This window comes from Malaya genurostris, chromosome 1 (genome assembly GCF_030247185.1).
Source record: "Malaya genurostris strain Urasoe2022 chromosome 1, Malgen_1.1, whole genome shotgun sequence".
NCBI classification, from domain to species: domain Eukaryota; kingdom Metazoa; phylum Arthropoda; class Insecta; order Diptera; family Culicidae; genus Malaya; species Malaya genurostris.
The window spans coordinates 79,230,119-79,245,027 of NC_080570.1; the positions used below are offsets into that span (position 1 = coordinate 79,230,119).

General features: G+C 38.8%; 1 protein-coding gene across 2 annotated transcripts in view; it reads left to right on the forward strand.

Annotated features, from left to right (window-relative positions):
* The first annotated feature begins 114 nt into the window (after nt 1-114).
* Nucleotides 115-14,909, forward strand: part of LOC131440573 (prion-like-(Q/N-rich) domain-bearing protein 25) — a 25,949-nt gene continuing 11,154 nt past the window's right edge. Inside the window, exons 1-4 of one of the 2 annotated variants that reach the window (XM_058611971.1) lie at nt 115-424; nt 1,003-1,149; nt 1,205-1,600; nt 1,698-1,840. In XM_058611971.1, the coding sequence (XP_058467954.1) occupies nt 298-424; nt 1,003-1,149; nt 1,205-1,600; nt 1,698-1,840 (813 nt within the window). In that variant the 5' untranslated portion in view covers nt 115-297. The remainder of the gene's footprint in view (nt 425-1,002; nt 1,150-1,204; nt 1,601-1,697; nt 1,841-14,909) is intronic. The other variant, XM_058611970.1, reaches the window with a different exon arrangement.

The window sequence follows — 14,909 nt, forward strand, 5'->3', positions numbered from 1 at the left end:
AGAAATTGGGCAAAAGTACTGAGGCACTATATGTGCTCTTATTCGAAGAGCTGAGCGATATGCCAATATTGTTTAAACCAAATACCAACTCGCGATCGCAAAACCAAACACTACGTACCATCGTGTGTATTCACAATTGTATTTGCATTCTCCAATGAAACACCGTCTCTATCACACTGGCTCATCATCGTCGAGATACAACATCATATACCCAGTTCAGTAAGATACTAGATTCCGACCAGTGATGTTGGTTCGATGCGATATAGAACCTATGTGCTTTCTCTCTACACGTAAAACATGTTGTGCGGAAGCGACCCGCCTTTGCATATTTATGACAACAAACTTTTAATGGTGCAACAAACAACGTTATTCTTTGTCGTTGGGTATATCCTCACTATTGCGCAATGCCAAACTTTCATCAGACGTAAGTATTCAAACATTGTAACACAAATTGTCATATATTAGAACCAATGCCAATAACTGTTAGCTTCCACAGAAAATGAACAAATTTCCAACTCTTTGAAAACTATGTGGACATTGTTAATTATTGTTGGATAATTAAAATCAATAGAATCAATTTTTATTGCATGAACAAATAAGTACAAATGCTTTCAACAGAGCGTGTGATTCCTCTATTTGGCTATGAATGATTTTACGGGTGCATTGAAATTGTACTAGTTCCCAGCTGGCCTACATATATCGCAATTGAAGTTGAGCAATACAAATCAAATAAAGAATCAAGCACAAACAAAGGCAAAATGTGTAGTCAGGCTCTCGAAATATGAAATTCGACGGAAAAAGCGATATCGTTTTGTTTCAAAAATGTTCGCGACCAAACAATTATACACGTTGAAATGCTACGATCATAGACAAATTAACAATAGTCTTTCATATAAAAATAATACAGTTGAATTCTACTTGTATTGTTGCATTGAATGAATTAAACCTCAATGTTATTCACCACTAAAAACGATTACCCATCTGATGATACCTTTTTTCTAGGTACAACCAGCGTTTGTCGTGTCGATTCGGAATGTCCAACAAATGCTTATTGTGAGCACTATAATCCGCCAACGACCTTCGGCATTTGCTCTTGTGTGCAGGGTTATTTCATACTCACTAACAATTATACTCGGGAGTGTACTAGATGTACGCAATTGATCTTTTTCTGATCAGTTCAATTATTAACTAGTCGTAATTTCAGTTGCAAATGCAATAGGTGATTATTGCCAACTCGACGATCAGTGCCAGTATCTGCTTAGCACGGACTCCGAATGTCGTGAAAACTCGTGCCAATGTCGTGAGGGAACTCATTATGTTGAGCGGGAACGGAGATGTTACAAAACAAGCTACCTTGGTCAATACTGTCGACTCACAAACAATTGCGTTGGTGACTACATGTACTGCCGCGATGGTATTTGTGTTTGTGCAGTGGGGAGACATCCAAATGCTGGAAAGAATTTATGTTTGCCGGATGTGTATCTGGGTGGAAAGTGTTACCGAGATGAAGAGTGCATAACGGATAACTCCAGATGTAGTGACATCTGTCGCTGTCGAATTAGTCATATCTTAAATCGAAAACAAAATCAGTGTCTTCCAAGTAAGTAGGTCAATGTTTATAACAATGAATTAATTCTTCTAAAGCAATGGTGCGTGACAACAATAGAATAAGACTTCTGTATCTTATTCCATTTCAGTTGCCAGTAAACTTTACGATATGTGCGAGGAAGACCTTCAGTGCCTATACAATATTCCATTTAGCCGTTGTCAAATCACATCAAGAAACGGAGTGAATGTAGGAAATTGCACTTGTGCCAACGGTTTTCACGAGATCAGTTATGTAAGCTAACTTATTTATTCAATACTAGCGTTGGAAACGTTGTGTCATGTATGCATAAGTTTGAGTTTCAACAAACTCAATATTTATCAAAATTAAAAAAGGGCGTTGAAAAAAATAGACTCTTAACCTTATGATGACTGGACTCAACGAAAAGCTGACGTGAGACCGAATGAGAATGTAAAAATAAGTGTGAAATAATGGCTGGAAAAGCAGAGATAGACTTAAAATCCGTTACGATTTATTTGCAGTTGAAAAGTAGAGATGGTCGGGTCTCGGGTATTTAACCCGAAACCCGACCCGTACCCGACGGGTTTTTGGTCGAGTACGGGTAAAAATTTTTTATTTTCAATCGGGTGCGGGTCGGGTACGAGTAAAAAAATTTACTGCTCAGTCGGGTACGGGTCGGGTAAAAAAATTTACTGCTCACTCGGGTACGGGTAAATTTTTTTTTCTGATCGATTACCCGACCATTTGTATTTCACATAAATATGTTAACATGTTGACGAGAATTTTTTATTGCAAAACAGTTCTTCCGAAAAATAAACAATTTGATTCAAAGGGTTTTTACATTCGCGCCTAGGACCAGACTTGACAACTGGCATATTTTTCCAGAAAAAAACATTTCTTTTCTTCATTAAAAAAACGATCAATCATATTTAATAAGACACACTGCCTTAGCTCTAATACCGTTTTCGTTTTTGAACCTAGACGCGGGCGACTCTGACTCCGAGTAAAACGAACACGTGGTACGCGCCCTAAACAACAACTCATGAAAAAAAGAAAAAATAAACAAACTTGCATGGATGCGTGGTGCGACCCGAGAAAATTTTCAAAGCGAAACTACGCGATTGGAGTCCAAGCAACATCAGGTTGCTAAAACAAACATATCAAGCGTTGTTTGGGCTACTCTGGGTCAGCTTTCGAGCTGATAAATAAACGAAAACGGCATAAGATTTTACGGTCAGACCCTACTTTTTACGTAGGTTTTAATGGACTGCCATTTTAAAGCTGTTTAATGCACAATCCAGTAAAAATTAGTTGATTCATATATAAAATATAGTGTAATACTCATATCACATTCAGATACCAGAAAACTGTTATTATAAATATTGGTTGGAGTTTTTCAAAATTTTTATATAAATCATTAGGATTCTAACCATGAAAACATGAACATTTATTTCAGAAAATCTGCATAGAAGTTCTTCTTATTCTGCACTTCTGGATGGTGTCACCTCACTTGAAATGACTCCGATTGTTGGCACAGTAAGTTGGGCTATATTGTCAGTTAATTTTCGTTTTTTTTCACTGGACTACAAGTGAAAATCTCAATGCGTGATTTTTCACCGTGTTCACTCGTTGAGGGTTCCACCGGAGGGGACACAGTAGTTCAATGGCTGTAAAAACCACTGTTTCGTAAAAACCATACCTACCAAAATTGAATACAACGGATATTACGACATTTTGGGTAAATATGCTTCTCGAAACATTTGAGTAGATATTACTCCCTTTTGTCGATATTTGTAAATGAGTATAAAGTACCAAAGACATTGGATATCTATTCATGCTTCACAGTGTATTTATATGTTTAAATGTAAACAAGCATTTTAATGTATTTTACTTACCAACTAGAGCTTGATACGGCTCGCTATCTAAAACACTTTTTTTTCATCCTGAATTTTGGTAAAATTTACTACTCATTCGGGTCGAGTACGGGTACAGGTAATTTTTAATCGGGTACGGGTCGGCTACGGGTAAAAATTTTTATTTTTTATCGGGTACGGGTCGGGTACGGGTAATTTTTTTTTATTATTGACCGGGTACGGGTAAATTTTCAAATTTTTTATCGGGTACGGGTAAATTTTTTTGCTGATCACTCGGGTACGGGTCGGGTTCGGGTATAAGAATTTCTTTACCCGTCCATCTCTATTAAAACTACAAGGATCAGCCCCATGGGGTTGTTCGAGCCATTGATGTGGAACAAGGCAACCAAAATTTCTAATGATCGACATTTTCAATTAATCGTCACACTTTTGAATCCGCAAATGCACGAGAGTCTGCTTAGTCTTTATTATGAACCAACACCGAACACGTGAACCCAAAATATAGACTATATTTGTCATGATTTGTATTTGTTTTTTTAGCCGACGAAATTACATCAATAGCCCAAATGTATGCAATTATATGTTTGCATATGCTTGCTATACAGATATCGATAATTAAGCTTCTTTTCGCCAAGCTTGTGTTCAAATTTTGTATGCAAGTAGTTATTTTTATAGCGTTTCTCTATCATCCATTACTACCATTCTGCGATTTCGGTTGAAGCGATAAACTTTTTCTCATTATCATTCGAGTTCATCTTATATAAATAAGAAATTAATCTTATGCACTCAAAATTTACCCTGGGGTAGTTGTCAATTTCTCAGGCGAAACGACATAACATGGGATTTCATCCAATCTTTCATGACACAAGATCAGGGCATACCAATTAAAGCTTCAAATCGTTTCATGGCACTTTTTGTCTTGCTGTGTAGCAACAACCTACCTCTAGCAAGCTACGTGTAGCACTGAAACGTTAGCTATAATTTTGCTTATATTTATAGCTTCGTGTGCTTCCAACAGCTTCGCTTTTGCATCGATTGACCAATCAGAGCGCTGCTTTCCCTTTGATATATCGCTTACTCCTTCAAAACCGTCGACTATGGCAGGGAAATCCGGTATGCCGGAGAATTTTTGCATGCAAAATAGAACACTGCTAGCTATTAATCAACATTTCAATGATATACTATTAAAAATACATGGCTATGAACATTCAAATCAATGCGTAGAAATATTTCCAATCAAATGGTGAAATAATATTATTAATTGATACAAAACAGACTGAGCTGTAAGTGTTTAAAACCTGACCACATTTCTACGTGTAGTTTGTGATTTGCACCCCTAATAAAGATGTGTTCCACATCAAAAAGGTAATCTAATGAACGCAGGGGAACAGGGAGTAATATGCATCCTCTGATTGAATAACCGTCCTACTAAATGACGATCGTAAAAATTGTATGGGCAGATTTTTTTTTTTTTTTGTTTCAATTATAGAGGCTTTAACATTAATGTCATTCGCCTCTTCGGGCTAGAAAAACTTTCTGACCCTATGTGCGGGGTTGGGAATCGAACCCAGGCGGGCGGTGTGAAAGGCATCGACTTACCCATCACGCTATACCCGTCCCCTATGGGCAGATTTATTTTACATACATATATTATACAATTGAAATTAGCATATCGTGCAACCATAAGTATACAAATATTATACCTTCCAAATATTACATTGATATATACGCGACACAAAATGCACCAACTCAGGGATTATATACCACAAAACATGTGCCAAAATAACGGAATCAAATGTAACTCAAAAAAATCATTTTAATGAAATTTAAAAGGGCTCAGTTGAATAATGTCAGCTACGTAACAAGATGACATAAATAAAAATAAAATTGACACACTTATTTCTCGGTTGATTTTTCATTAGGGCGTATAAGCAAGTGACAGTTTCTCTTTAATCACTCTCTCTTCCGATTATTGTGATGTGATTAAAAAGATTTTCTTCGATGTCACTATTCTGTTTGAAGGTCGAAAGTTTCGGATATCATTTTATGCAAAAAGTTGAGTGATAAACGTGGAAATCGCTTGGTAATTAATAGAAGAGAAAGTAAACAAAAAGAAACTGTCACTTGCTTATACGCCCTTTTGAAAAATTAACCGAGATTTTACACTTCTGTGTATCGATTGTTGTTCTTATTAGTTGATTGATTGTATGTATTGTGATCAGAGCTGCAAATTGTCAGTCATGTCAAATGACCTTGATAGACTGACTAAAATCATCGTCAACTGTAATCGGTACGGTCAAAGTGTCTGTCAAATGAGATACTCGATAGTTCAATGACCAAGAAGAAGTATACTCAGTCAAAGACAGGTGACGCATTTTGTTCTCTCTCATTCTCCTATTCCCTGTTGAAGTAAAAAAAATCCATGAGAGTACTAACATAAACATAAATTGATAAAGTTAATTGTTCTTTGCAAAAAGTCATCGGATTTCGAAGTTTATTGGTGTACATGAATTTAACTCAATGTTTATGCTGCTTGATTAATATTTAGTCACATCGTAATCAAGCAGTGACAGAAGAAATGAAGATAATATCAATCACATCGGCAATCAATGAGCGTCCTGGTGAGTATAATATCAAGAGAATTTAAGTTATGACAGATCGGCTCTCAGACACTCAATATATGATGATTGGTAGTGCCTGGTTGGCAGCAGTCCAGTGACATAAACTTTACAATCTTCGTCGTGCAAAGTTGCTCGTTGATAGTGACATTTAGCAGCTCTGATTGTGATGCACGAGGCTCTGCTCACTCTGTGTGTCTTTCGTTGACCATCAGTTGAACTTGACTCCAAGTTTAATATACTAACCTTACCTAACAGCTATAGGCCTGGGGTGTCCTTTGCTGTATCAAGCATACGTCTCAACTGTCGCTGGGCTGTCGTCCGACATCCTAATGACATGCCCAGCCCATCGTAGACGTCCGATTTTAGCTGTCCGTACGATGGGTGGTTCTCCTAGCAGCTGTTGCAATTCGTGATTCATACGCCGTCTCCACGTTCCGTCTTCCATCTGCACTCCGCCATAGATGGTCCTCAGTACCTTTCTTTCGAAAACACTGAGGGTGCGTTGGTCCTCTGCCAGCATAGTCTAGGTCTCGTGGCCATAGAGAACAACCGGTCTAATGAGCGTTTTGTAGATGGTCAATTTCGTGCGGTGGCGTACTTTTCTCGATCGGAGGGTTTTTCTGAGTCCAAAGTACGCACGATTCCCTGCCAAAACACGTCTATGAATTTCTCTGCTGGTGTCATTATCGGCAGTCACCAGTGAGCCCAAATACATGAACTCGTCAACCACCTCGACATCGTCACCGTCTATAAATATTCGTGGTGGGAGGCGTAGTGTTTCTTCTCTAGAGCCTCTTCCTCTCATGTATTTTGTTTTCGAAGCATTTATGACCAGTCCGATACGCCTAGCTTAAGCTTTCAGTCCGATGTAGGTTTCCATCATCTTCTCAAGACTACGTGTCACAATATCAATATCGTCAGCGAAGCCAAAAAGTTGTACGGACTTTCGGAAGATCGTGCCACTCGTGTCGATCCTCGCTCTTCGAATCACACCTTCCAGGGCAATATTGAACAAGATACAAGAGAGTCTATCACCTTGACGTAGCCCTCTCCGAGATTCGAAGAGACTCGAGAGCGTCCCAGATACTCGGACGTAGCACATCACTCTATCCATCGTTGCTTTGACCAATCGCGTCAGTTTATCCGGGAAACCGTATTCGTGCATTATCTGCCATAGCTGTTCTCGTTCGATTGTGTCGTATGCCGCTTTGAAGTCAATAAATAGGTGATGCGTGGGTACGTTGTATTCACGACACTTGTACGACACGAGTACTTGTCTTATCGCGAATATGTGATCCGTAGTGGCGCGGGCTCCAGTAAATCCCGCTTGGTACGGCCCTACGAATTCGTTAGCGACGGCAAAGGATTTGGGAGAGTACCTTGTAGGTCAAGTTTAATATACCACACGTTTTTACCGAATTGTGAAGGCGGGCTTTCGAGTTGCCTACCGAGTGATAGCAGTTCGTCAGCAGTTATCAGTACATTTCACTATTATAGCTATCCTACTCTTTTGTCATCCGTGACGTTAAGTGTCCAACTGTGTGATGTCAATTAAAATGAAATGTTAAGTGCAAGTGTGCTTAAAATTAGTGTGGTAAATGTACATGTCACTTAATCTAAACAATGTTGGGAAAATCATTACCTCAAAAAGTTGCTTTCACGATCATTCGTTAAAGAATCAGTTCATAAGATTTTTTTCAACTGTGAGCCGGAAAAATCGCTTTCAAAATATTCAGCCTTGAAACGAACATTTACTAACTTCCAAACCTTGATGTTCACAAGAGAACTTTTGTGCCAAGCATTATTTTCGTCTCATCAATAATCCATAAAAAATTACAAGGTTGTGTAGGAGTCACGACCGATCACGATGACAATAAAAATGCAATTTTCAAACTCACTCGTCAATAGATATTATTTAAAAAATAAATTGTAAAACACTATCTAAAACTAATGTTAGGATTTTCGGAAGTTAGAACCTTCAATTACTAATATATTATAGTCAAGTGCGTTCAAGAAGTATCTATTATAACATTCACAACAAAATGTTTGCGAACTTCCGCTTTCGTTCGCAAATAGAGATTTCAGCACATGACAAGCGCCATCGGTGATTTGTTTGCTATATAGGATGCCTGTTATTCTTGTGTGTGATATTTACAATAGATTGGTGTTCCAAACTAGTCTGATGTGAAATTTTTTAACACTGACGAATATTTACGGATTTCTGCTTTCTCTACGGATCTACTTCTTAGAATTTATATATTTTGTATTATTTCTTTAGAAAACTACAGACAAACAACACACACCTGTTATGCTCGAATGTTTTCGAACCTACTTTTTTTTTCATAAATACGTTTATTTCTTAAGGCAATTTACATAAGTTTTTCTTCGCCGTATCATCACTTTTACATAGAATTCTTAACCTAATATAATACTAATATAGTCACATCGATTTGAGTTTAATAAAACATATTCCTCTTATATTTTAAATATCATATTAGCTATTTCGTTATTTATTATTAAATCTACTTAAGAACATTATTTGAACCAAGCGATTAACTGCTATAAATTATAAAATAAGCTTAAATTTTTATACATTTTGTTGTTGATCTCGTAACCTATTATGAGTTTGTTTGTATCAGCACACCATTTTTATTAAAATTTTGCTATTGGAACTAATGGACACAGTAGGAGTCAGAACTAACCCTCAAAAGGGTCAATTATTAAATTGAAACTTCAATTGTCTTTATGAAACGATATAGAAGTTTCATGTAAGAAAGGTCACGACAAGCAAGAATGTCTCGAACTGGGACATTGGATAGTCTACCTTGGGTACGCAGGGAATTTATTAGTTGAGATCTGACATCACGATACTCCACGCATGTCCAAACGACATGATCAATATCGCGATAGCCTTCGCCACAAGCACAAAGATTAGTCTCGGAAAGTCCAATTCGAAGGAGATGTGCATGTAAGGTGTAGTGATTGGACATCAGTCTGGACATCAAACGAATGAAGTCCCTACTCACATCCAGCCCCTTGAACCATGCCTTTGTCGATATTTTAGGAATAATTGAGTGCATCCACCGACCTAGATCATCTCTATCCCAAGAAGCTTGCCAGCTGGCAAGTGTTCTTTGGCGAGTCGCGCTATAAAATTCGTTGAAAGCAATCGGTCGCTCATAAATTTCACCTTCAATAGCACCACGTTTGGCAAAACTATCGGCTCTTTCATTGCCTGGAATGGAGCAATGAGCCGGGACCCAGACTATTGTGATTTGATAATTATTATTCAATATGTCGTTCAGACACTGTTTTATTTTGTCCAAGAAAAACGGTTCATTTTTGCCAGCAGCGTTTGAGCGAATGGCTTCAATTGCACTCAGACTATCTGTGAAGAGGAAATAATGGTTTGGAGATAATGTGACGATTACATTCAAGCTATAATGAACTGCTGCTAACTCTGCTATATAAACAGATGCAGGTTCTTGAAGCTTGAATGAGGCCGAAACATTATTGTTGAACATACCAAACCCTGTCGCTTCTTCAATTCGCGATCCGTCCGTGTAAAACATTTTCTCAGAGTCAATATGCCTGAACTTACGTGAAAATATTTTTGGGATTTCCATAGAGCGTAGGTGATCCGGGATTCCACGCACTTCGCGCTGCATGGATGTGTCGAAAAATAAAGTTGAGTCAGGGACATTTAGGAGGCTGATACGGATAGGAATATATCTTGAAGGGTTGATTTCCTGTGACATATGGTTAAAATATACAGTCATGAATGTTGTTTGAGATTGAAGCTCAACTAACCTTTCGAAGTTATTAATAACTAGGGGATTCAGTACCTCGCATCTTATTAGCAGTCGCGACGAAAGCTCCCAAAAACGATCCTTCAATGGAAGAACTCCCGCCAGAACTTCAAGACTCATTGTATGTGTCGAATGCATGCAGCCTAAAGCAATTCGCAAACAACGATACTGAATTCGCTCTAATTTGATAATATGAGAATTTGCAGCGGAACGAAAGCAAACGCATCCATATTCCATCACTGAAAGTATCGTTGTCTGATACAATTTTATTAGATCTTGCGGATGAGCACCCCACCAAGACCCTGTTATCGTTCGAAGAAAATTTACTCTTTGTTGGCATTTTGTTATCAGATACCTAATGTGTCCTCCCCACGTGCATTTGGAATCAAACCACACCCCGAGGTATTTCAAAGTCAAAACCTGTTGGATCATTCTTCCCATCATATGAAACTGAAGTTGCGCGGGATCATGCTTTCTTGAAAAGACAACCAGCTCAGTTTTCTCCGCAGAGAATTCGATACCCAGATGAACAGCCCAAACGGACAATTTATCTAAGGTATCTTGCAATGGTTTTTGCAGATCAATAGCTTTGGATCCAGTAACTGAAACCACGCCATCATCTGCCAATTGCCTTAGTGTACATGGGGTTACGAGACAGCTGTCAATGTCGTTTACATAGAAATTATACAGGAGCGGACTGAGGCATGAGCCTTGCGGGAGACCCATGTAGCTAATTCTGAATGTTGCCAAATCACCATGTGAAAAATACATGCACTTCTCTGATAAAAGGTTGTGCAAATAATTATTTATAACCGCTGGAAGTCCATGTTGGTGGAGCTTGTCTGAAAGAACATCAATGGCAACTGAATCAAATGCTCCTTTAATGTCTAAAAATACAGAGGCCATTTGTTGTTTTTGAGCGAAGGCAATTTAGATGTCAGACGAAAGTAATGCAAGGCAATCATTCGTCCCTTTATTTCTTCGGAAGCCAAATTGAGTATCTGATAACAAACCTTTCGTCTCGACCCAAGTGTCGAGACGTCGAAGAATAATTTTTTCGAACAATTTTCTGATGCAGGACAACATTGCAATAGGTCTATATGAGTTGTGATTGGAAGCTGGTTTCCCCGGCTTTTGAATGGCGATAACTTTCACTTGTCTCCAGTCAGGTGGAACAATATTTTGCTCAAGAAACTTGTTGAACAATTCCAACAAACGTCTTTTTGCTAGGTCGGGCAGATTCTTCACCAAATTGAATTTGATTCTGTCCAACCCAGGAGCGTTATTGTTACAAGACATGAATGCTATGGAAAATTCCATCATTGAAAAGGGGCTATCAATGGAATCATCATTTGAAGAAGACTCCCTAATAATGCTATGCGTAGGAACAGAATCTGGACAAACTTTCCTCGCAAAATCAAATATCCATCGATTCGAGTACTCCTCACTCTCATTTCCTACGTTACGATTCCTCATTCGTCTGGCCGTATTCCAAAGAGTGCTCATTGAGGTTTCTCTTGACAAACCTTCCACAAAATGTCTCCAATAGCTGCATTTCTTGACCCGAAGTATGTTCTTGTACTTGGTTTCTAAAACCAAGAATTTTTCAAAATTCTGAGGAGTTCCTCCTCCTCGTTTAAAAAACGTCTTGAAAGCATTTTGTTTCGCGTGTTTAGCATCTGAGCACTCTTTGTCCCACCAAGGATTTGGAGGTCTTCTGTTAGACGACGGACCAAGAAATCGTTTGGTTCGTGCTTGTTCAGCGGCATCCAGTATCGAACAAACGAGGAAGTCATATTCTTCAAGTGGGGGGAGCTCTTCTATGGAATTTAAGATACTTGACATATTACTTTGGAATTTAATCCAGTCAATATTTTTTGTCAAATCATATGGAATATTAACTGAATTAGCAATACATTTGTTACTGCTAATTGAGATGATGATTGGTAAATGATCGCTACCGTGTAAATCAGGAAATACTTTCCAGGTGCAATCTAGTCGAATTGAAGTCGAGCAAAGAGATAAATCTAATGCACTTGGACGTGCAGGAGGTCTTGGAATCCGTGTCATGCTACCCATATTCAATACTGTCATATTGAAATTGTCGCAAATATTATATATTAAAGATGATCTGCTATCATTGTAAACGGAACCCCACATCATTCCGTGCGAATTGAAATCTCCTAAAATCAAACGTGGAGCAGGAAGGGCTTCGACCATTTCATTAAGCTGTCTTTGTCCAACTTGAGCTCTTGGAGGAATATATACCGAAGCAATGCAAATGTCCTTTCCTTTAATGTTTATTTGACAAGCAACAACTTCTATACTAGAAGTCGAAGGAATGTTTAATCTATAAAAGGAATAACATTTCTTAATTCCTAAAAGCACTCCACCATACGAAGTCTCTATCGAGACGTATAATGTTAAAGTCATTAAAGTTTAAGGCTACGTTTGATGTAAGCCATGTTTCGCACAAAGCAAATACATCACATTTTTGACTATGCAACAAAACTTTAAATGAATCAAGTTTTGGCATGATGCTTCGACAATTCCACTGCAGGACAGTGATTGAATCATTTGCGGCGGATGATAATTTATCCATCAAATGATACAAAACCTGAAAGAACTGGCCATTGAGCTGATAACTGTTTCAAAAAAGTTCTAGCTATTGGAAGGAATGCCGTTATGATGGTCTTTAGTGGTTCAGAAATATTGAATGCTGCAAAAATCCATTCTACAATTTCCGAAAACTTCAGTAATCCTGATGGTGGCTGTGAAACGGAGCCCACTGGATTATTGTCTTTTCTTGTGCTAGTTCCTGGATTGGTTTGTGAATTTGACAAACCAGGAGGCACAGTTTTTGGTTTTAAATTTGATTTTTTAGATTTAACACGGGGATCTTTTTTTGAAGGTGTAATTTTAGGTGTCTTTTTTGGTATTTTGTGGTTTGTTAATCTCCTCTTAACAGACCCTTGAGGAGTGACAAACGAGGTATCTTCACTATTTCCGTCAGAGTCAGATTCCTCTAGTTCCGCCAGATTTGAAAAACCGTTTTCGGATTCCAAAGGTGGGACATAAATAATAGTTTTAAGGATTTCCGCATATGTACGCTAAGACCGTGCTTTTAAAGAAAGCTTCATTTTGTCCTTACGCAATTTAAATGCAGCGCATACTGAAAGATCATCATGAGGACTTTCTCCACAATAAACACATTTTTCAATATCTTTATCGCAAAGATTATCCTTATGAGGCCCTTGACATTTTGTACATTTCGACTTATTGCTACAGTAAGTAGCTGTGTGGCCAAATTTTTTGCAGTTCGTGCAATTCATAACATTTGGTATGAAAAGCCGAACAGGAAGGCGAACTCTATCGATGTGGACATGGCTAGGCAAGGCAGATCCAGCGAATGTTACTCGATACGAATCCGAAGGTCGATAAGTTTTGTTTCCTTCTTCAAAAGATGCTGAGTACAATTGCTTGCACTCGAGTATCCTTACTCCCTCAAGCATAGAGTTTTTAAAACGTCCAACTCCATGCTCAAGCAACTCTTTAACCGAAAGACCCGCTTCGGTGATAACACCGTCTATTTCAACGTCTTTCGAAGGAATATATACGCGATATTCGCGGGTAAATAATTCGCAAACAACAATCTCGTTAGCCTGCTTTAAGGAATCGACTACAACACGGATCTTGTCTTTATGGACCCTTACGATCTCTTTGGTAGCGGGAAATCGTGATGTCAATTCTTTAGATATATAAAATAAATTCAATGCCTTCATTTTACGCCGAAAATATACTATCCATGGGCCCGCTGAAGTTTCATTGTAAAACTTCGTTCTCTGCGAGTTAGGAACCGTTGAATTTTCGCTTGTTGGCAGAGATGGATCTCCTGGATTCTCATCCATTAGATCATCCATTACATAAATGTGTTTAAATAATTGATCTCAACTGAATTATATAAACGAGAATACTCTTTGAAGTGAAAGAAATTAAAATTATAGATCTACCTGTTAGTCGCTTTCTGCTTCCCATAGGTACTCGGCATGAAGCTCGCTGAAACTATTTTAAATTTGCTGTCTTCTATCTCCGTTGCTCTGCCGTCGTGGTCTTCGCTGAGCTTGGTCTGTACGCTGTCTGTACCTGACCTTAGATACAGCGTTGTAGCTCTTGTTGACGATGAGTTGTGATGCTTCTTGTGTATCACCACACGATAATGCTTCGTTTTGTCCACCGCAACCGGTACTGTACACCATACGAAATGATACCTGGTGGTTGTCTTTGTGGCTTTGCGCTGATGCGCCGTAGCACCTCTGTGCCTTAGCACCTCTGTGCCTTAGCACCTCTGTGCCTTAGCACCTCTGTGCCTTTACACCCCTTCGTCTCCGCACCTCTGTGTCTGAGCAGTTCTATGCGTTCGCACCTCTGTGTCTCTTCACCTCTGTGCGTACGAGTGGGATGGCCTTCTTCGATTGCTTCCAAGTCGGGAACGCCCCGAATATTGGCTGTACACCAGCTTTTGCTGCGTTTGCAATAGGAGCAGGCGGGTTTTGTTTACCTGCAGCTAAAGTTGCCTTGACTCGGTGATAGCCATTAACTCACAAGCCAGTAACACAACCTGTCTGCTTGAACGCTTTTTACTGAATGATTCGAACCTACTGATTACTAAATAATACAAATATATTAAATAGGAGCATTTCAAATTATGGATGCATATTACTCTGTAAGTACAGCATTGTTAGCATCGAAGAGGAACTGCAGAAGAAGGAAAAAATGTCGCCTTTCTACCTAAAAGGCTTCCTACCAACTCTACGCTCGGATTTCAACACGCTGATCAGCAAAGGACTACAGGCAACAATCCGTTTATGTACTGAAGGCTACAGAATTTGTTCCGGCAAACGCAATACTTCACACACGATATTGCCGCCAACAAACCTATGAAGGTTGTACTTCGAGGACTACCCGACATGATGGAAGCCGAACTAAAGCAGGCACTGTCGGAGGCTAGACTAAAGCCTTTGATGGTGTTTAAAATGAA